We start from the raw sequence: 23,846 nt of genomic DNA, 5'->3' as shown, positions 1-23,846 counted from the left end.
AAATATTATATACATTCTGTTATTGTAAGTGATAGTTTTATCTTAGAAGACTGTACTCTGCATGTCCTTTTTCAAGTAAATTTTATTATAATAAAATGCATACTTTTAAATTGTGTGTGAGGAGGCTGGGGGCACAAGAATGTAAGGTTCACCTAATACCCTTGCACCAGCCCTGAATTTTCTCAGTAAGAAAATGAAGACTTAAAAAAGTCCCACCCTGCTCCCAGATGAGATGTAAAAGAATATAACAGCTGGGGCCATAAAGTTATAATGAATTTATTTATTTTTCATTTTTAATGAATGTGATAGAACCCTCTGTAACTCTGTGAACAAATGTGTTTCAGTTGCATCAGAAGAGCCAACATATCTAAGAGAAGGACATAGAGGAAAATCTCCCTTACCAGCTGTGATAGCAGTATTTTTTTATCTCTGACTTCATCAACTAGAGGACACTCAATGTATTCAACAATTGCTCAAGACTCCATTCACATAAACTCACGGTGGAGCTGCCAGCACATGCTGGACCAGAGAAACTTAAGACGACAGCCCTCTACTGGGAGAAAGTGGAATTACAGCCTCTGGCACAGCAGGCTAAGGTAACTGCAGTGTTTGCTGTCTTCAGGGTTGTTACTAGAAAGAGCAACCTCATCAGCAATAGGAAAAAAAAAAAGATTCTCTACGCGCCATATTAGCATCAGCAACTCTGACCACACTGGGGCCATGGCTGGCTCTGGCTTCTCTTCTCCCTGTGATATCTGCATTACCTGGAGCTGCTGTACTCTCTTCATCAGGCTGGCGTCCAGGGGCTCCAGCTCTGCCATTGCTCCAGCAAGGGACAGGATATGAGGTGTCGTTTTATTGTCCACCGACTCCTGCACTGACCAGCTCAAGGGTTTAACTATCTGCTGTAGACAAATCAGATAGAAAAGACAAAGGAAAGCAAGACTGCTGTGATGCCCACCAAGCGGTTATATCCTGCTGAAGTTTAGAGCTGGAAAAACTAAGAAGGGCGATCCTCGTCTATGGTGTTCATTTCATCTATGGGAGAGCTCTATAACTTGCAGCAACTGTGATTAAGGATTAAGGATCCAGTCAAATCAATGTTCCTGTATAAAGTTCTCGAGTAACATGCATGCATCAGGGCTTCTGCATAAGAATCATAAGCAACAGACAGGAAGTTTCTTGCATAAACTCCTGGAAAAAGACTTTCAAAAATCAGGACATTTCTCATCAGCCATGACAAAAAGAGTAAAGTTTACTGATCTACAAAATCCTGAAGGGAAGTTTCTAGTTCTCAATGAAGCTCAAAAGTGGCTAAAAGTTATTACCTTTAAGATATCATAATTTGTCTCCCTTTTAGCTACGTTCCTTGACCTCTGAACTTTCACCTCATTTGCTTCCAGTCTCACAGAATCTCTGGTCTTTTCATGTCTCTCAGCAGCTGAGCTGACCCCTTGGAAATCAGAACCAACAAGAACTGGGCTAGACCCAAAGCAGCTGTGGATGTTACGTAAGATAGTCTCCGCTTCATGCCCCTGCATAAAATACAAAGAGGAAAGAAAAAAAGAAAATCATAATCTAAAGATTTCACAGAGACAAGTCCTGCTGTCTATGTTTCTCAGTACTGCTGTCTGTTGGTCCTTCTCTTGCTTTTTACCCCTTCAATTATTTCTCTGTAAAACTCTTTCCCATTCAATACTCTTTAGAAACACTCCTACCTCCTTCCTTGACCCTCTCTACCATTCCTGACACTTCTCTTGAGGGTCTGCATCTCATTCTAGCTTCATTCCAAGATTGTCTCTATCATACCCTTCAGCTCCAGAACAACAAAAGCCATTAACTCCACACCTGCGACTAACCATAAGGATAAGAACATAAGAATATAAGAAATATAACCTTATTTTGTAAACCGTTATGATGGCGTTATTTTGACGTTTCCGAATGACGGTATATAAAACTCGCTAAATAAATAAATAGCCATGCTGGGTCAGACCAAGGGTCCATCAAGCCCAGCATCCTGTTTCCAACAGTGGCCAATCCAGGCCATAAGATCCTGGCAATTACCCAAACACTAAGAAGATCCCATGCTACTGATGCAATTAATAGCAGTGGCTATTCCCTAAGTAAACTTGATTAATAGCCGTTAATGGACTTCTCCTCCAAGAACTTATCCAAACCTTTTTTGAATCCAGCTACACTAACTGCACTAACCACATCCTCTGGCAACAAATTTCAGAGCTTTATTGTGCGTTGAGTGAAAAAGAATTTTTTCCGATTAGTCTTAAAATGTGCTACTTGCTAACTTCATGGAATGCCCCTAGTCCTTCTATTATTCGAAAGTGTAAATAAATGATTCACATCTACTCGTTCAAGACCTCTCATGATCTTAAACACCTCTATCATATCCCCCCTCAGCCATCTCTTCTCCAAGCTGAACAGCCCTAACCTCTTCAGCCTTTCCTCATAGGGGAGCTGTTCCATTCCCTTTATCATTTTGGTTGCCTTTTCCTGTACCTTCTCCATCGCAACTATATCTTTTTTGAGATGCGGTGACTAGAATTGTACACAGTATTCCAGGTGCGGTCTCACCATGGAGCAATATAGAGGCATTATGACATTTTCCGTTTTATTAACCATTCCCTTCCTAATAATTCCTAACATTCTGTTTGCTTTTTTGACTGCTGCAGCACACTGAGCTGACGATTTTAAAGTATTATCCACTATGATGCCTAGATCTTTTTCCTGGGTGGTAGCTCCTAATATGGAACCTAACATCGTGTAACTACAGCAAGGGTTATTTTTCCCTATATGCAACACTTTGCACTTGTCCACATTAAATTTTATTTGCCATTTGGATGCCCAATCTTCCAGTCTTGCAAGGTCTTCCTGTAATGTATCACAATCCGCTTGTGATTTAACTACTCTGAATAATTTTGTATCATCCGCAAATTTGATTACCTCACTCGTCGTATTCCTTTCCAGGTCATTTATATATATATATATATATATTGAAAAGCACCGGTCCATGTACAGATCCCTGAGGCACTCCACTGTTTATGCAACAGATGCAATTTGGAGATCTTGCTATTGGAATTGGCATGAATATCAGAGCACCTGAGTAGCCTCCTGCAGGTGCAGAGGAGGCATGAATCATCTGTAAAGCTATAAATTCCTCTGTACCCAGGTCCACATGGCAAAATGGAGAAACTCTACCAGACGATGGTGACGAGAAGTAGACCAGGCAATACCTTTTGGTTTGCCCATTGCTTAAGGATAGCCCTTGTACAGTGTAGTATCTGGCTAAGGCCAACTCGCGAGTGTGGAAATGTGCTCATCAGTGGAAAAAATATGACTTTGGTGGATGGAAACAAGACAACGACAACTTCAGAATGTGTTGTTTTTTACTCCTCCATTTTTCACAATCAATGCCCCCTTCATTCCTCCTGTTTGTACACTTGGTTTAGCTCTACTTAATTTGAAAAATGTTTTCAGAATCTCCAATATACTGTAACTCTTCTCTTTCTCTCGATGTTTCAACATTTACTCCCTGGGCCGGGACAGTGAAAATTTCTCACCTCTCACAGGTGTTCTGAGGACAGTGGGATGTAAGTTATCATAGTTGGGTAACATCATCTGATGGAGCCTAGTCAGCAAAGATTACTTCAAAGCTTCTGGAAGTTTTTGACACACTCTACAGTGCATGTACGTTACATCCCACATCATGTGGATCCCTTTCATTTCTTAATCTAGTTAAGCAAGGGGAGGTGAATGGATTTTGTGAGAATTTATATCCTGCTGTCCTCTAAGAATATCCATTACAGGTAAGCAACTTTCACTGTCTCCAAGGACAAGCAACGAAATCCCAAATTACAAACTGTGTTTAATGAAAAGGGGGAAAATAAAAAGGAAAAACAGTGCCAATGGACAACTGTTTATGGTAGCAACAAGCCATTTTGCTCATTTCTCTTTTTTTTTTTTTTTTTTGAGGCAGTTTGGAAACAATAAAATAATGAAGAGGGAATGGAGTTGCATTCTAAACCTCAAATACGCCAAAGTTAGTGTCATGTCGGGAGTCGTTATCTAAAAACAATAACTTTCCTCCCAATCAGTGCCAGTGCAAGTGTCTGTAGCCACCCTAAGTGTCACGTAGTGTTTCTCCTCTCTCTCTTCTACCCCGACCCACCAGACTCACATACCTCATCTCCATGACTTCTGCCTGTCCCCTTCTCTCCCACTCAACAAACCTCCTTTTGAACGCCATTACAGCACTGATTCCTCCTCCACGCATTTGAAAAATGGCACCCTTGTGTCCGCCTACGGCAACCCACCCACTTCAGGCACTCTAGGTGTTCACCTAGTTCCACCTAATGCTTGTGCTGGGCCTGCTCCCAATAAGATTAAGAGTAAGAGAATCCTTCTCCAGGGGCACTGAAGAGTAGGTTATAGACCTTTTGGCCTTTTTGAGAGTGGATGAGACTACAATTGACAGATGAGGCAATTGTGGTTTTTTGAATCTGGGAGCTTTTTGGACACAGTACATTGCATCTGCCTTCTTAAGTTTAGCTTATTAAAACTTAATCGCCTTTCTGAAATAATAATCACCACTGACACACAGAAGTGTGTGTGTGGGGAAGTGTCTCCTATATTCTCATCTGACCCTCCTGAAGGATCTCATGGATAAAAACTACTATGATTTCCTTGAAGGGAACCATGAACTGGAAGAGGTCAAGCATTTTTAGCCCTGGACTCTTCCTTCTTCTATAAAGTAAATGTAATGATCTCTGCCATTCTTGTCATAAAATCCACAAAGGAGAGGTCTTGTGGAGGGGCAGAGCTGGTGCAAGCGTATATGGTGTCCTAAGCAAAAACTTTGGTCATGCATTCCTCCCCCAACTTACTTCTAGCACAATGCTTCCTCCTACTGGCAGCAGTGGCTCCAGAAGAGTGCTCCCTTTTTTAGCAGTATTAGATTTGGCACAGCGCCCCCTCTGGGCCTTGTGCTGGCAGGATTTTGCCACCCCCCCCTCCCCCTCCCAAACTTTGGTGCTCTAGGCGACTGCCTAGTTGGCCTAATGGAAGCAACGGCCCTGTAGAGGGGACTCTCTCCTGTGGACGAAAGCAAGACCTGTTGACTCCTCGTGATCAGAATATCCTGAGACCCATATGCACACTCCCAGGAATACCCAGACTCTTGTGTCAGAATCATAGGTTGATGGTGTGATCTGAGTGCACATGTGATGAGAAGACAAAACATCTGTGAGGGTATCCCTTGTTTGTTGGCATCTAGACCCTGATGAGCTTCTGTGCCTTAGGAAAACTTCTCCCCTGCACTCCAATGCACCTCCAAGAACTGACAACAGATCCCTTCCACCACATGCAATAAGTCTCCAGCAGAGGTTGGACCTCAGTTTCCAAGGCTATTAGTGACGTTGGTGCCAATACACTGATGTACGCAATGGAGACTCCATATATGCAAATTTGACTCATGCATATTCATTGTGGATATCCTGAAAACCCGACTGGCTGTGGGGTCCCCAGGACAGGTTTGGGAAGCTCTGATCTAACCCCTCCTCAAAAACTGCCCATGCCACTATTGCATGGGAAGCAGGAGGATTGGTCGCATCTTGCCGGGACACCTGAGGGAGATCGGTGGTTGGCATATGGGGCTTAGAAGACTGTGGCAATTCCTGAGGCTGATGCGAGGGTGAACTGTCCTCACTCAACCATAGCCAGAATCTCCTTGCTCCCGGCATCATGCGCCAACGGGAACTTTTGCTGCTGCTTGGCATCAATTCTCCTTAATGCCGTTGAAGTAGAAACCTTCCCTTTCATTGGATGAGGAAACTAGATGAAGGGCTATGTCCATGGCCTCTGTGGGTGCTTGATGTCGAGGGAGAGTGATGCTTCCTTAGTGTTGATATCCTGCCAGCATCCGGTGCAGCTCCCAAATCTTTTGACGCCAATGGGCCGGACTTGCCTTTCCCAAAGAGCTTTTCTCACAGCTCTAAGCAGGAATGACATCCTCTGAGGATCATCTTCCTGCACGTGAAGCATTATGGGACATTGTGGTCATCCCCCAGGCACATCACACATCTGTCATGAGGATCTGTGAAAGACAGGATGCGACCACCCCAGGGACACTTGTTAAAGCTGCTGGACTTCTCTTTTTGGGACATTGGCTGAAAAGAAAGTTAGATGAAATCAAATGACTTAATTTTACACAAAAACCAACCCATTTCGCCTGATACACTAATACTGATGTACATAGCAGCTGTGCCAAAAAAAAACCAAACAAACCATGAATAAAACTTAGAAATGTGAACAACACACAGGTGTAAAGTGAGAAAACAGAATAACAGGAACAAGCCAGGAAAGCAGTGAGAAGACCACCAGAGAATCTAGCTTGTCAGAATTAAAAACATTTTGGGAGTCAGTGGCACACTGGACTTCATGCTAAGGGCTGGTACATCCCAGCTACTGTAATAGGATTCCTAATGCTACCAATGTGGAACTAGGGGATAGGATTACTGGAGACTAATTCTGACTCTAGCACCAACCTGGTCCTAGTTAATTTACCTCCAGTTATCCATTTGCGTGACAGTAAATAACATTTGCTCTCCTCCTCTTCAAGAAGTCTGCAAACACAAACTCTGCAGCACAGTCACTTCTTCCTAGAGGTGGCCGCATGTGTTTCTGAACTGCTGTGATTGCCAAGCATGTCAATATCTTTCTTGAATGGAGTGTGCTATACAAATCAAAATTATTAGTAATATCGTTGTCGCAGATCACAAGTCCTAGGTTCCCCAGTATGAGGAAGCAAAAAAAAAAAAAGAGAGAGAGAGAACGGCACCCATCCCTCACCTCTTTAGTCGTCTGGAGGGTAGCATGGTTGAGGCTGGACTCACTGTAGCTCCGTTGGGTCTCTGTAAGTCTTCTCTTTGGAACAATCAGTGCTCCTGTCCTTCCTCTCGCAGTAACTGAAGGATCTGCTCCTCTGCTTTCTCTCGCTGGAGGGGCTACCACTGGGAACAGTAAGTTGTCGGGGTCACTTGGTACGGGTTCATTGCTCATCAGCTGCTGGGAGTGCAGCACTTGTCTGATCACCTCCATTAAGGCTTGGCTGCTGACTTCTTTATCCAGTTCTGCCCAGGGTCCGAAGCAACTCTGCCTCCTCCCTGTTAAGTGCACCAGTCGCTTACAGACCACAGCCACAAGCTTTGGGACATGCCTGAGGCTACGGGCTTCGCAGCCGTGGAGGAGATGTCCCTGTCGGGTCAGATACTGAGCCAGCGTGAAACTGCAGGTTCTGGGCGCTGCACGAGCAAAGACAGTCTGCTGGGAGGCAAGAAACTGGGCAAAGTCAGAGACCAGGCTGATCTGTCCCACAGTCTGGATGGAGCCAGGACGTCGGATACGGACAAAGCGGATAGCTTCCTGGGGACTGACTCGAATTGCATAGATCAGATAACAGGCTATGAGAACCCCTGGGACACAAACACACACACATGCATCTTAGGGACTCTGAAAACCCCCTTTTGTTTGGACATCCAAATTCACTGAGAAAAGTAAACAAACAGGATGCACAAAATATTTTCTATCAAACCAGTGCACAATATCTAGGGATAGGATAACTCAAAGGGCTAGCACAAGGATGCACCTCTAGTGGATTGGCACAGGGATGCAGAGTCTTGCATCTTTAGACTTGGGGGCTAACGGACAGGACTATTGCTGGATAGCATGATGCCCCAGGCAATAGTTACTAACACTGCTACTTAGCACTTCTATAGCACTACTCATAGGCACTCTCTCCACCCAACATGGTACTCATCCCCATTCCTCCCACCATCTGGCTAGCTGCTTGGCTCCAGGCCACCACTGGGGCAGGCTAAGGCCCAAGAAGTACACAAGCACATCAGGGGCAGGTTGGGAAGGGTACAGAAGGGGGCTGGCAGTGCCCGGTCGCCCTGCTTTCCCAAGTCTTTGGTGCCCCCAGGGTCTGATACCTTGGGCGGGCAGCCATCTTGCCCGTCCATAGTGACAGCCCTGCTCAGGCAACCGAAAAAGGTTTCAAAAATCAAGGAGGAGTACTGTGAGTGCAACAGATCAATTTAGAATCCCTCACACACATTCAGTAACTACCAGCAAACTACCAGCCACACAGGCCCACCACATGTTACCTGTGCGTCCCAGGCCAGCATGGCAGTGTACCGCTAGCTTCCCCTCCTGCAGCGCAAAGGACATCACCTTCACCGCATCCAGGACTCGCAACACTGAGGCCACCCCAAAATCTGGCAGGCCAAAGTTAAAGAAGAAAACTGCAAAGATTAGGAGACACAAAATTAGGACAAGCCACATAGGGAATGGCTGTAGGACACTCTCCTTCTATACCTGCATCCTTCCTCATACAACCTCCAGTCACACCTTGCAGCTCTCGCTCTGGAATAACTCGATGTTCCACCTCAGTGGTGCCTGCACAAGGATTTCTAGATCTCATGTGCTCAGTGAACAAAACCCAAGAACCTTTATCTTTATATACATGCAACTTATCTCAGATTGAGGTCCAGGGGGTTATATTTACTTCCATTACATCAGGACGTCCCCGGGCCATTAGCCTCATAGGCACAAAAGGCCGGGGACCATGGTTTTCCCCATTTTGTGTCTATGAGAAAAATGCCTGATACATCTGAACCAGAAGGGAAAAATCCCTTTAGTACATCTGGCCCAGGAGCTACTTCTGAGTGACCCTGGGAAAGTCACCTTCTCTGTACTTCAGTTCACTTAACTGCCATTCGCTAATAATAATAATAAAAGTCAGTCATGATTTTGCAATGCTGTTTTTACAGCTGGTTCACCACCTAACAAGAACTCTCTTCCTTTAATCGTGGCCTGGGCCAGAGGCCCTAGACGGCTTACGCTATGGCAGAACTGCTAATCATAATAATGGGGGTGGCAAGAGAGCCACAAAAGAAGATGGACCCTCAGAATTCCCCCCCCCCCCCCCCGCCCCTCTCTCTCTCTCTCTCTCTCTCTCTGGGAGATGAAAAAAAAAGTTTTCACCCCCATAAAAGCAGAGACTCTGAAAAAATGTGCAGCTAAAGCTCCCTAAATATTAAGAGAAGTTGTTGCCCAAAAACAGGAGCGTGGATGCAGCTGTAGGCAAGCCTTAGAGGTGAGAGTGGGGGGAGCTGAGAAAATCACCCGGCGGCAGAGCTGCACGCGTGCAGGAGGCGCGGGGATTAAAATGAACGCAAGGCTCCTTTGCCTTACAAAAGCCAAAGCCAGTCCCTAGCAGAGGTCTGCCGTGGTACAGTCCCGTACGCCCTTCTCGCCAGAATGTACACGAGGTGCGCCAGGAGGGGGGGGGAGGGGATTTCAGGACTGCCTGCAGGGCACGAGAGAGCGGGAAATGTATTAGAGGACTGCTCGGGGACGCTCTCCTCCTGCATCCCCCTGGGTCACAGGGGATCCGTGTCTGATTTTCCGGCTCGTGGCATAAACGTCCTTGAACAACCGAGATAGCCGGGACGAGGAAATCTTTGGGCACGTTGCAGCTTGGGGGGCAGGCATCCTTCTCTTCCAGCGAGGGTGCCTGCTGGGAAAGGGGCAAGCACTTTACAGAGATGGCCAGGTATCGCTCAGCCTCTTAACCTAACAATTTGGGTTGGAAGGAGAGCTAGGCTCTGCGCAGAGAAGAATTCTTTCAAACTGTTTGGATTCTGAGTTGCCATAAGGCACCGAGACTGGTACCAGCGCTTGTCATCCATTGTTAAGGGGTATGAGGACAAGCTTTAATTGCAGTGATGAATTCCAACCGACTCTTGCTGGATGGATGCCAACCGATTGTTGTGTTGTTATAAAGAATTGTCAGCCATCTGTCTTGAAGAATAAGGAAAAGTCTTTAGAAACATCAAGCGCTTGTATGTTGTTTTATTTTGTGGGGGAAGTTGAAATATGGCGTCACCCCCCCATGAGTAGTGTCATCCCCTATGGATAAAGGCCCATCTCATGCCTCAGAGCAAGCCAGGGCTACATAAAGCGGTGCTGGGGAAGCCACGTGCTTGAGACTGGGTGAAACAAGAAAGGGCTGGTGGGTTTTTGCAGTGGTCAGCGGCAGAAGCCTAGGCACCGGCTAGTAAGTGCTGGGATCCAGGTGAAAAAAAAACCAAAAACCCCACCTCACAAAACACAACACTGAAAAAGTAAGACAGGTGTGAGAGACTCTACTGATTCTATGGAGAGCAAACAAAAGAAGCAAGGTGAGCAAGCAAGCGGGTGAAACTGGATGGGATCGCACAGAGAACCCTCCCTCTCCGCTTCCAGATGACAACAGAAAAGAAAAAAAAAAAACTACAGAGAAGGGGAAGTCATCATGAAGTGCCAGCAAGAAAGAGCAGCTCTGGGTTCAGGTCTGCACCCAAAACAGCAGCTCTCTGTTTAGTACCCAAAGGATGCTGCCAAACCAGAAGCAAAACCCTAATGATAAGTAAGCAGATGGAAGAGCATTTGGCAAAGTTTGCTCAAGGAAGCAAACAAGCTGAGAGCGAACAACAATCAGGTCTATCCTGTAAAGTGCGGCCGCGTTTACCCTGCTCCTAAGCCGCGTTTTACTCACTTTCCGGCCGCGTTATCCCTTCCTGCGATCCCGAATCCACTTTAACCTACTCCTACCGCGTCCTAAAATCCCCGGCCAACCCCTTCCACACGCGGTATGGATATTGCATGCAAACGAGTGAATTAGCTATTCCCTAGCATCCCGTAACCCGCGCCCCGATTGTCGCTATCTTTCCCTGCCGTTTTGTCGCGCGTTTAACCTGCTAACTTACCGCCTACCCTGACCCTGCGGTAGAGGCAGGGGTAAGGGTAGGTGGCAAGCTTTCCCCCAGCCCTCGCTCACCTGCCCCAGCCGCGATCTTGGGTGCCGGTCTCCGGGGCAGCCCCAGTCCTCTCCCTCCTCTCGAAGCAAAAAAAGCGAAAAAACCAAAAGCAAAAAGTAAGTCGCTTCGCCGCTGTCACTTCTCCCCTCCTCCCGGAGCAGGGCGCGAAAAGCAGCCTTGCTCCGGGAGGAGGGGAGACTGACAGCGGCGAAGCAAAAAAAAAAAAGCGTCACATGCCGTGACGCCAAAAGAAGCAAGGCATGTGATGTTTGGCGTCACATGCCGTGACGCCAAACGTCGTGACGTCACGTCTTGAGCAGCCAATTGAATGCACAGGGGCCGCTTTCCCCCGTGCTGGCATCCATCTTCCCCGTGGAGGGGAAGATACCTTCTTCAGATGGACCGGACGGCTGCAAAAAAAGTAAGTTTAGGCAGGAGAAGTCCGATCGGGGATGCTTCGCCGTGAAGCGGCGAAGCAACTTACTTTTTGCTTTTGCTTTTGGTTTTTTTCGCTTTTTTTTTTTTTGCTTCGCCGCTGTCAGTCTCTCCTCCTCCCGGAGCAAGGCTGCTTTTCGCGCCCTGCTTCGGGAGGAGGGGAGGGGGGATTGGCAGTCCCGACTTCCTGGTATCTGTCATTTCAAATGACATTTGAAATGACAGATACCAGCGTGGCGTGAAGCCTTAGGCCCGCGCACCCAGGATACTGTATAGGAGCTCTATCCAGTAAAATGGGTTGCGCGGGCCTAAGGCTTCACGGACCCTTCTTAGACGCGGTTTACATTTACATAAAATTAGTGTTCAGGATCGAGCGGTAGGTGAGCTGCACTGTGCGTGCGGCAACCGCGGGTGCCGCAGGCACTAACGCAGCTCTTCCTACCGCTCGGTACTGGATAGACCTAAATGTAAGCTGGCATGGGAGACTGGGGAGGGAGGCTCTGATGAGGAAAGTGAGATAGGCCTAGCCACAAAGAAAGATGTAGAGGAGATAATGAAGGAGCTGAAACTCGTCAGATCTAGCGTTGCAGCAGCAGTCATAGCAGGTCTTACACAGGAGATGCAGAGCATTTCAGAGTGACCCAGAATGGGAATTACCCAGGAGAACAGATGGACTCAACAGCAGCTTTATTTAAGAGCCTCAAAGGAATTAGAGGGAACATTTTTCTTCCATATTTGGTGCCTGTGTCTCATCATTAAAATATTCTGGTCCGCAAGGTTGGCACTGATATATGAGATAAGGAAGATTCAGCTTCCACTGGACCCTTTTCTTATTTGATTGTGAGCTCCAGTTCAGGGGGAATACAGAAAGTACTATTGATTTCCCATCTGTTGACGGCAGCCAGCAGGTCGGTGGCTAGGCTCTGGAACGACCCAGCTAAGCTCACGGTAGTTGCTTGGCTTAATTATATGTAGTTCATGTTATCTATACAAGAACTGAGCACCGTCTGCACATAAAGGTGGCCCTGACTTTGTTCCAGCAAGTGCAACCGTTCTTACATTTTCTTACTGAGCAGGTGGCAAACCTCACAGACCATTTCTAACATGCATGCAAAACTGGATGGGCATCTACCTCTATGGCAGAAATACTGTATGCATCTAAATGCTTTATTAAAAGTAACAATAAGCTTGGTTTTTTTTGTTTTTTTTTTTTTACACAGGATGCTTCATATGTTTTATTATTTAATTATATTTCAGTACCTACTGGAATCAAATACTTGTTCAGATTTTTTTCTGTATGTTCTTAACTTGTCAGATCTATACAAGGAAATTAAAAGCAAATTCAAAATGAACGACACTAATAATGAATAAAATAGCAATGTCCTCTCTTCTTTCATGCAGTCCAAGCTGCCAGAGCCTCCATTCCAGAGGTGCATGTATTTTGCAAATAATTTCATATTATCAGATGTATCCTCTTGCGCACCTGCCAGGTGGAATGAGATGCTCCTGCCATTTGCCATGGGATTGGAGGCAGGGAGTCACCATAGCCCCTCCTCCCCCACTTCTGGCCTGAGGTATGGCATGCGGACACACTGTCATGTTCTCCTGTTATGGGGTACAGGGCAGGGCTGTTTTGAATACTGTCCTGGGAGGGAACAACGCTGTCTCCCTGTCTGAGTTTCATTTGTGTCTTAAGAACATAAGAAACATAAGAAAATGCCATACTGGGTCAGACCAAGGGTCCATCAAGCCCAGCATCCTGTTTCCAACAGGATGCTGGGCTTGTGCATGCTTTCAGTGGCTACAGCTCCTGGCATGACCTCATGCACAGCTGACATGGTGAAGTGATCCCTTCCAGCCAGGTGAATAAGTGTGGTCTCTGCAGCTGGTGGTAATGCGTCTGTAATAGCTGAATCCTGGCACTCTGCCTGTCCTGTCCTCCCTCCTCACTGCTGCCTCAGCATCTCCCTAATCAGTGATTAGAGGCAGAGGCTGATCAGCAGGGATATCAGAGACAGCTGAGTAATACAACTGCTCAGATCCTGTATCCGACATGTAAGTGATACAGGAGAGGTGCAGACAGCTGAGCAGTTACAGGTGGGCACGTGTAACCAGAGCGCTTGCCTGAGTTACAGCAAACATCTCTGGTACACATCTAAACCTATAATGTCAAATCAAGTACTGATTGAATTAACACTTATAGAACAGAAGCTCTGGCTGAGGACGTGCATCTTTCACAGCTGTGTGTGTGAAGCAGACAACTATTCAGTAAGGGATCAATGACTGAAGCCTGCATGGTGCAGCAACCTATATACCACCAGAGCAAAACTTTCTGAGTGACCGATCCTGCCAGATCGGCTGAGAGAACAGCAAATCAAATGAGGGATGCAACCTCACTGTGCCAGGGTTCATCTGCTAATGACTTGCCCCAGCACTGCCAATATACCACCTCTGTGAACCAGACCCAAAGCCAGCACAGCACAGGAGAGATCACAATTCAGCAGAAGCAGAAATAGCCTCTCATAGAAGGGAATGTCTGCAGTACTTAGCATCTTTTCCATAGCTAAAATAAAAACTCATAGGGGGAGCAATATTCAGCCACTATCTGCCTAAACATATCCGGCTAACTTGTCACTAATATACCCGGCTATCTAATGTAATAGTTAGCTGGATAAGTTCATCTGGCTAACTTAGCCGGATAAAGCTGATTATCGGCACTTATCCAGCTAAGCCAACCAGATACTGTAAGTAGCTCCATCCTGGAATGCTCCCATCCTCCCCTCATTTAGCTGGCTACATAGCCACATAAAGAGTTATCCGGCTGATAGGCGACCGCCAAATACGGACGAATATTAAAACAGCATCATTTAGCTGGATCAGTCCGAATTTATCCAGCTAAACGTCGCTGAATATCGGCTTCACACTGTACATCCCTCTCGGGCTGGGCTGACGCTGCAAGTGCCTGTTCAGCTCCCCTGCAGATACTTCTGGGTTCTTTTTTTTTTTTTGGCTGACAATGGTAAATCTCTTTCTTAAAATGCCCTGCAAGACCTCGGTAGGACACGAAATTAGCATTCAAAGAATGCAACAGTTTTAAAGGCAAATCTTAGGTGGTGTGCTCTCGAGGGACATGAAGTATCCCGGAGATATTTCTGAGGTTGCTGCAGCCTTGAAATCTGGGCAGTGCTGGGACGAGACACCTCTTGCATGAGCAAAATGCCCCAGGGTGTGGGGGGCACTGCTTGATGTAATGGGGCCTGTGTGTGTTTGGGGGGAAAATGTGGCTCAGGGTCTGCAGAAAACGCTCTGGGGGTGCAGAGAGACTTTCAGGCTGGCAATAACGTAGCACATTTCATCCACTCTCCTTTTTCCCTCTCCCCCCTTCCTATACATCTCTTTAACCACTTTATGTAACACACGTGCAGTCATTTCAATAAAGTTTCTTGAATCTGAATCTATTATTCACCCTCCCAGCACCCCCTCCCCTCTACATACTCTGGGACCTCCTCTCTTCTATGTCTTATTACTACTCTCTCCAGTACCCCCTCACCTGTATATCCCCTGGGATGTGCTCTCCTGTGCATGCTCGGTTACCTGCTCTCCCGTACATGCTCGGTTACCTGCTCTCCTGTGCATGCTCGGTTACCTGCTCTCCTGTGCATGCTCAGTTACCTGCTCTCCTGTGCATGCTCTGCATGCTCGGTTACCTGCTCTCCTGTGCATGCTCAGTTACCTGCTCTCCTGTGCATGCTCAGTTATCTGCTCTCCTGTGCTTCCTGTTACCCACCTTCTCATGTATTGCGCGTTGCCTGCTCTTCACCTTCTCACTCTGTCACTCCACTGAAACAGATATAGACTGATATATACATACATAAGCATACAGATACATATGCTCACTGTGACACATCGTATACCTCCTCCTCTCCTTTTTCATTGTGCGGGCAGCACCCATTCATGTCTCATTCACAGTATATTTCAGAATCGCACGCTGGGGGCCAGGGTCTCTCCAGTTCCCTACCCAAATCACTTACTACCGCCATCCATGAAGGTCTGAGGGAGGTAGGAGAATCCACTCTCTGCCTGCAAAGGGTCCCCGCAGTGGGCATGCTCCCCTGGCACCTGGGCGTTGACCAATGATTTTATGTTACACCTGTGAACCAAAGGCAAGGCGTTACAAGGGCCAGCAAACCAAAGGCTTTGTGCTGGGCTTTGCTTTTCACAGCCGGATGCAACAAGCAAAATAATGGATCTGGAGACTGAATTTCCCCCAGGGATTTTCCCATTTTGCGTCTATGGGAAAAATGCACACTATATCGGTTGATGACAATACGGAACACGATGGTCCATTTTTTATATGAACTCGCCATCCTGAAAAACATCTTTTCACAGACCTAGCATATTCCTAAGAAAGCCATTCCTATAGAACTTCCCCTCATGAAAGCATTATTTCACACTTCCAATACATCAAAACACTAGAGCAGTGTCTGCACTCAAAATTAATGTAACACCAAGATGAATGCAGAAAATGTTTGCATAGTCCATTATAGTTGTTCAAATAAATCTTTTTATTTATATGGCAACTCCACTGTTTTTCATTGTTACTTTCAAAGGGGTCCCCCGACACGGACCCATGTTTCGCCGAGGCTGCATCAGGAGGGACAAACAATTTGTATCAACAAGTCTAAAGGCAAAACATAAAAGGACTATGTTAATCAATGGAACATACGCCGACAGCAAATTTTATAGATCAGACATTAAAACATACCTTTATGAAGCTTACAAATGTGTGGCAGGGAGCACGTACATCAATACAACAAATATATTTTTAAGCACTGTCAAAAAAGGCGCCAAACCATGTGGCCCAATCAGCTTGCACAGGGAAAAACAACCAATCAACAGCAGAGCAATGTAACCAATCAGAGTCAAGTGAAATACAAGCACTCGAGTTCCTTATTCAGTCCGTGAGGAGTGACAGTGTTTAAAATGTATATCCATTTTTGCTCTCTACGAATTAGATAGTCAGAGAAGTTGCCTCCTCTACTAGGAAAAGCAACGACCTCTAAGAAAAAGTAAAATAAATCTGATACAGCAGGTGAACACTGAACCCAATGGTCAACAAGAGGTGCATTTTCTCGTGTGTGCTTGATGTTGGACCTGTGTGACCCTAATTTACAATTTAGTTGTAACATACATTCTTCTCAGATAGCCTTTCTGGACATTCTTATATCACTTGATAATTCAACTTTTTCCACAACTATTTTTAGAAAAGAAACTGATCGTAATACCTTACTCGGGTTTGATAGTTGTCACCCTAGGGCTTTGAAAAGGAATATACCTACGGGTCAGTTCTTGCGGTTACGCCGGCTCTGCTCATCTAAGCTAAGGAGATGATGTCCCTGTTTAAGTCGAGAGGGTACCCCAGTAAATTACTAAGACAAGCCTTTAAACGGGCTCTATATGTTAATAGAGATTTGTTATTTTTGCCATTAGTATGTAGTACAGATAAGACATTGAACTGTATTTTACCCTTTTCTCCGTTAAGTAATCCCATCACTCAGATCATACGTAAACATTGGCATTCACTAGCCCTTCAACAACTTCTTCAGGGATCTTTACGGTTTACACATCGGAGAGGCAGGAATTTACAAGACTTATTGACACACTCTGATTCAAGTTTGAGACAAACTTGTTATCAGGCTATTGGAGGACATAAACCTTGTGGGCAATGTTCCGTCTGCTCACATACAAACACCATTTCACATTTTGTACACCCCCATTCTGGGAAGAAGTACCTGTTACGGTACAGCTCGGATTGTAATTCTGAAGGGGTGATTTATATCATTCGATGCTCTTGCCAAAAACTGTATGTGGGGGGAAACTATCAGGGGGGTAAAAACTAGAATCATTGAACACAGATCCAACATCAAGCACACATGAGAAAATGCACCTCTTGTTGACCATTGGGTTCAGTGTTCACCTGCTGTATCAGATTTATTTTACTTTATCTTAGAGGTCGTTACTTTTCCTAGTAGAGGGGGCAACTTCTCTGACTATCTAATTCATAGAGAGCAAAAATGGATATACATTTTAAACACTGTCACTCCTCACGGACTGAATAAGGAACTCGAGTGGATGTATTTCACTTGACTCTGATTGGTTATCATTGCTCTGCTGTTGATTGGTTGTTTTTCCCTGTGCAAGCTGATTGGGCCACGTGATTTGGCGCCTTTTTTTGACAGTGCTTAAAAATACATTTGTTGTATTGATGTACGCGCTCCCTGCCACACATTTGTAAGCTTCATAAAGGTATGTTTTAAGGTCTGATCTATAAAATTTGCTGTCGGCGTATGTTCCATTGATTAACATAGTCCTTTTATGTTTTGCCTTTAGACTTGTTGATACAAATTGTTTGTCCCTCCTGATGCAGCCTCGGCGAAACACGGGTCCGTGTCGAGGGACCCCTTTGAAAGTAACAATGCAAAACAGTGGAGTTGCCATATGAATAAAAAGATTTATTTGAACAACTATAACGGACTGTGCAAACATTTTCTGCATTCATCTTGGTGTTACACTTCCAATACATAAAACATAAGAACATAACAAAAGCAATTCCTGTCCTAAGGACACTCCATTATAAGCACAGCCCCCAGTTTCCTGCACCAGCTCAAGGGTTAATTCTGCAGCAAGGTAGAAAATTCTGCATCAGTTATGTGGTAGAAAACCCCTCACTTCCCAAACAGAACGGGCTGTGCTCCTGCAGACGCCAAGGGCAGAAACGAGGGTGCTCTTCTGTTTTGCTGCTGTTCAGACAGCGACAGAAGAAGTTTGTTCAAACTACGCCTTCAGACCCCCGCAACCGCTCCATCCTTGCACGGACATGCACATTGCACAGAGCTGGAGAGGCTGCTAAATTTGCTTCTAATCTAACTTGTTGCGATGCAATTCTGAACAGCCTGCAGAGTTGCACGGTACCTGTTCCCTTTGGTCAGCGCCTGCTCGCAGTTGCAGTTTTTCAGGCGACCGATCGCTGACAAACCGACGTGTGTACAATTGGAAAATGTCAGCGTCAGCGCTGTTGCCTCCCCTGACCCAAATACGCCCCCCTCCCCCAGTGACGTCTCTTTTTAACCAGACTAAAAGGATGTGTGCTGTGGAAGCCAGTGCACAATTTCCAACAAGAATAAGGTGGTCCCTTTTACTCGGGTAAATACCTATCTAGCCAGGTAAAGTCTGAAAATGTTTTATTGAGCAGTGACATGGGTACGTTGTACCTCAGTAACAGGCTAATGCAATACTGTGCACTGGCTGCAGTGCACGGCTCAACCCGCGATTGGACGCAGGTTTTGGATGAGCATCCGCAACCCTTGATGCACAAGGGGGTTAGCACATCCAAAACACGTGTCCAATCACAAGGGTAGGTGATAGCATTCATTACATGCAAAAATGCATGCTGATGAGGCTATTATCTATTCCCCCCAATGCCAAAAAAAAAATGTGCGCCCTGAGCAGGTGTTAATTTTGGAGGAGCCCAAAAATTGAACAGAAGAGCAGAAAATACTGCTGTTCTGTATTTCTTCCGACTTAATATCTTGGCGATATTAAGTCGGAGGAACTAAACGATTAGAATGCCCCCCAAAAAAGAAAGAAAAAGTGTGCCGGAGGTCAGGTTAGGAAAAGGATGCTTAATTAACGAGCATCTATTTTCCTAACCCGTGGCTGTGCGCAGATTAGGAAAAGTGGCACTCTAATACTGAGCATCCGTTTTCCTAACCTCTCCCAGGCAACCGCTGCCGAGGAGGCACTAGGGGCGCACAGTTTCTCCTAGCACCTCCTTTTTACAGCGGCAGCCCATTTGCATTTTGCACTGGGTGCCCCGAAGAAGTGGATCGACGTGCATTTGGGGAGCAGGCGCCCAATCATGAGCGCCCGTTTAACGCGCACCAATATTGCGTCGGCCTGTAAGACCTCTTGTCTTCTAGCTCAGCTGGGCCGGTTCCTTTATCAGTCGCTCTAGTGTGGTCAGAGCACTCCTGCCTAGTCATTCTAGAATGCAGCAAGCAGGACTGCAGCGGCCAGGAAGTGCAGCTCACTGAAAATCCACATGGATTTCCCCCTACAGGAATTTACAAGTAATTGAAATCTCAGTTTATTGCAAATTTAATTTCTATTACTTCTTTTCAGCGGCCTGCTTTGTAGCTGCATGTGCAATTGGGATCTTTAAAAGACTTTTACACATGAAAAGAAAGTAAGCATTTCTGCTGGGCATCCTAACTCCACATGGCATGCAGTAAAGAGGCGATGGCCTGTGCTTATATTCTAAGACCTGCCCAGGATTTTCCTGAGCTTTTCAGAAAGCTGGACACAGTGTTTCCAGAGTCATTAGTACACAAGGGACAAAGTTTTGTTCTGTTTAATAAACCTGCTTACAAAGAGAAATTTTATGGAACAGGTTCTGTTAGAAAGTAAAAAAAAAAAATTATTTTTTTTTGTAAGGAGTAAAGGAAAAAACCGGTTTTGCTGGAGGATAGCTGGACAGTACTGCTGTGACTGGAAGTCTGTTGTTGGTGGGCCAGGCTGAATAAGGCTGGAAGGAAATATGCAGATATGTGCATCGACAGGGGTGATGAGTTAGAGCTGCATGTCACTGTAATTTAGTGTTCTGTATTATTTCTTTTCACCATTCTATTTTATAACTTAATTTTGCATATTTATGATCCACTTTCAGAACAATAAGTTTGAACAAAGCAGGATATAGCAATAAAAAACATAAACCTACAATTGTACATGTAATTAAGAGCTTAGAAAGGCAATCCTTGCTCTGCAAGGTGAGGCATGAAAAGGCAGACAGCTCTAGCTGTGATAGTGTGACACCTGCTCTTACACCCACATTACAGTCCATATCTGTGAACAGGGGAGTAGTAACTGGTAATGATATCCCAACTTTGTAAACTGAGATTGCTGCGTTGCCTCCATCCTCTTTCCTCTGCTCACCCTCCTCCCACATCCCCATCCCCATTCCTGCCCAACACTTCACTGTTTAAGATGGGGATCGCTTACTGTTTGAACTGCTCCATAATCTTATGCTCCTTAATGAGACGGGTGGATGGTCGTGCCATGGCCAAAATGTCATCAGTGACCCTGAAACAAAAATCCGAGAAGATTAATTCTATACAGCCAGGGCTGAGGAAGACCTCATCAAGTTCCTATTTCTGAAAACCCTTGATCCTCTTTCCAAAAATGTCTTGGTCACTCCCCCTGTGTGCAAATCCCAGCACACGCTCATGGGAAGAGGGTCACCCTCCTACCTAAGCTAGTCATCTCCACAAACTGCATCACCCTCTTCAATAACTCTTTCCCACATCATTTGCCTCTAGAGCAGGGGTGGGCAATTCCCGTCCTCGAGGGCCACAAACCAGTCTGGTTTTCAGGATATCCCTAATGAATATGCATGGCATAGATTTGCATACAACTGAGGCAGAGTGCATGCAAATCTCTCTCATGCATATTCATTAGGGATAGCCTGAAAACCAGACTGGTTTGTGGCCCTCGAGGACCGGAATTGCCCACCCCTGCTCTAGAGACTGCAATACATCATCATCGAATCATTGCTATGCCTATGGAAAAGATAAATCACAAAAGTCTTACAACTTTAATGGCCCACTAAGTGATGGTAAAGCAGAAGATCAAGTTGGGTCTGTGGTATTAGAGTAGGAAGGGAAAACAGGCAGATTTATCTGCTTTATAGTTTAGCAGATGGAGAAGTATATCTGTCCTGAGCCTTTCCCTTAATCCTTTATAGTAACTCTGGAATCATTCCTTTAGTCCTAAGCGCCTCCTTCCCTCAAATTCAAAGCCCTTTCTCCATTCTTCAGCTCTGTCTTCAGTCTTGAAATTCTTCCTCCTCCTTTGAGCCATTCCTTTATTTCACAGGCACCCGATCTCCTTTTACTCACCAGGAGGAGTAAAGTCCTCTGATTGCTTGCTGGTCAGGGCTCCATCCCTTTGGTCCTTCGTAGCGACACTCCCGTCCTCCACAGGTCAAGGAGCAAATGAGGTGCTGAGGGATGGCTTTGATCAGATTCTCCCGGGCCTGGGAATATGAGGGTTGTGGATCTAAAGCATGATGACTCATGCTGAGGGTTCACAGGGTCTCTTGAGAGCACAGAAATTGAGCTGCAACAGAATAAGAAGCAGTAAGACAAGACTCAGAGAAGAAAGGTGACAAGAGTGTGGAGCAAAAGAAATGAGGAGGAGAGAGCAAAAGTAAGCTGTGGGAGGCTGCAAAGACTAAAATATTTCAGGCTGGCGGGTAAGTATTAATTCAGGTTGGTTACTTATTACAAAAACCAAAAGAAAACATACAACAAATATACAACAATTTATAAGAATGAAGTGAAAACTACCCACATACAATAAATCTGTTCAAAAAAATCAATTAAAAACAATAAAAGACACTAACAAGGGCCCAAAGAAACATAAAAACAAACACACAGAACAAAAAATGTTTTATTGAGAACACCACACTAAAATATACAATATCATAAACATCCATATATAATGATATTATCTAATTGAAGCTTCTATGCCTTTAAGCTGTGATTTCCAATGATAAACTGGATTAACAATTTCTTCCAAATCTTCAACATGGAAAAATCCCAAAGGAAGAGACTGTAATTTGTCGTTAAACTGAAGTTTCTGAACACTGGAAACAATCAACAGAGAGTCCACAGCAATAGAGAAAAGAAACAGATCGCTTCTTAAAGAGATGATGTACAGACAGAGATCATAAATGCTGAATTGACTTTCCAAATCAAATCAGAAATCTTCCTAACGCAATCAGCAGTTGAACTGCCCATAATGAACAATATTTGTGATGGACGTATAGGGCCAGATTTTCAAAGGGGTACGCACGTAAGATACGCGCGTACCCCCCGAAAACCTGCCCGAAGTTCCCCCTGCGTGCACCGAGCCTATATTGAGTAGGCTCGGCAGCGCACGCAAGCCCCGGGGTGCGCGTAATTCCCGGGGCTTTCCTAGGGGGGCATGTCGCAGCGGCGCGTCATTTGGGGGCGGGGCCGTGGGCGTGGTTCTGGCCCGGGGGCATTTTGGGGGCGTGGCCAAGGCCTCCTGAATTTGCTCCCGGGCCTGGCAATCGCGCGACGGCAGCTGGCCCGGTGCGTGCAAGTTACGCCTGCCTTGGGCAGGCATAACTTATGCAACAAAGGTAGGGGGTTAGGTAGGGGAAGGGAAGATGTGGGGGGGTGGAAGGAAAGTTCCCTTCGAGCCTGCTCCGATTTCGGAGCGGCCTCGGGGGGAACGGAGGCAGGCTGCGTGGCTCGGTGCGCGCAGGCTGCCGATTTTGCACAGCCTTGCGCGCGCCGATCCCGGATTTTAACAGATACGCGCGTATCTATTAAAATCCCGCGTACTCTTGTTTGCGCCTGGTGCGCGAACAAAAGTACGCGTGTGCGCAAATTTGTAAAATCTACCCCATAATATTTTAATTTAAACCTTGAACTCTTACCAAAACTTTTGTTAAGAACTTCACATCCATGTTAAGCAATGAAATTGGCCTATAATTTAAGCATAACAACAAATCCTTATCTTTGCGAGACAGAGTAATAACAACTTGATACATAAATTGAAGTAATATACCGTTACCTAAGTTATCATTACATACTTTGACTAATCTGATAGGAATCAATTTTTTTAAATACCTTAGAAAACTATGAAGGCAAACTCTCTTCCCCAGTAGATATAAAATTGGGGAAACTCTTAAATCACTACTGAGATATCTTGCCCTGAAATCAGCATCTTATGCCTATCATGTGGTGAAAAATATTCAGAGGGATAGCCATGTTAGTCTGGTGCAGCAAAAAATGACAACAGTTGGGTGGCACTTTTTTGGACTAACCAATTTATTGAAGCATGAGCTTTCAAGGACAGTGTCCATTTCATCAGAAGCATCTGATGAAGTTTCAATAAATTGATTCGTCTACAAGATGCCACTCAACTCCTGCCATTTTAAGCCTATCGTTCTCCTTTTGTGAAATCATGGGAAAAGTAATATCCTGAAAGGGTTATCCCACCTCCTAGCTTCAAATAGTGTTTCAGAAGCATATGCATTTTTGTGTAGCATTGTATAAATTCTCTACTGATATTGGTTGCGTGGCTCTATCCCCATTCATTTTATAAACTGCACCAAGGGCTCTAGTTGTAGTTTGCATCTTGATTAAATGATACATATTCCACTTTCCCATGACTATTGTATCAAGCTCATATTTTTCCTTTTTCAAATTTTGAAAATCTGAGGTAGAAAGAATGTATTTGTATAACTGCTTTCTTTTAATCTCCTGATTTAAGAAGACATAAATCCTTTCTGAGTCTCTTTTCTGAAGTGCAGAAGCTTTTGATATAATATCCCTAAAAAGAGCTTTCCCTGCATTCCAAATCTTTTGTAGGCTTTAATCTCCAGTACAGTTTTTCTCTAAAATAATGATTTACGTCAGATTCAATTTCTTCTTTTACTTTCTTATC

General features: G+C 45.2%; 1 protein-coding gene across 1 annotated transcript; it reads right to left on the bottom strand.

The window, feature by feature from the left end:
• Positions 1–349: 349 nt before the first annotated feature.
• Positions 350–21,441, bottom strand: LOC115099056 (protein tyrosine phosphatase domain-containing protein 1-like). Its single transcript, XM_029616334.1, has 8 exons — positions 21,263–21,441; positions 20,367–20,447; positions 15,341–15,459; positions 8,178–8,315; positions 6,862–7,484; positions 1,329–1,535; positions 765–905; positions 350–367 (listed from the first exon to the last, which is right to left on the bottom strand). The coding sequence occupies exons 1-8, from the start codon at positions 21,439–21,441 to the stop codon at positions 350–352; spliced, it is 1,506 nt and encodes a 501-aa protein (XP_029472194.1).
• Between the last annotated feature and the right edge of the window lie 2,405 nt (positions 21,442–23,846).

Source organism: Rhinatrema bivittatum, chromosome 9 (genome assembly GCF_901001135.1).
Source record: "Rhinatrema bivittatum chromosome 9, aRhiBiv1.1, whole genome shotgun sequence".
NCBI classification, from domain to species: Eukaryota; Metazoa; Chordata; class Amphibia; order Gymnophiona; family Rhinatrematidae; genus Rhinatrema; species Rhinatrema bivittatum.
The sequence above is the reverse complement of the archived record's forward strand: the minus strand, read 5'-3'. Positions and strand labels throughout refer to the sequence as shown.

Bases quoted from the DNA above. Each gene is read 5' to 3' on its own strand.
- LOC115099056 (XM_029616334.1), bottom strand. From the start codon at position 21,441: ATGAGTCATCATGCTTTAGATCCACAACCCTCATATTCCCAGGCCCGG. The intron at 20,448-21,262 runs GTGAGTAAAAGG...TTTTTGTTTCAG, and splicing joins AGAGGACTTTACTCCTCCTG to GGTCACTGATGACATTTTGG. The intron at 1,536-6,861 runs GTGAGGGATGGG...TATTTTATGCAG, and splicing joins CCCTCCAGACGACTAAAGAG to GGGCATGAAGCGGAGACTAT.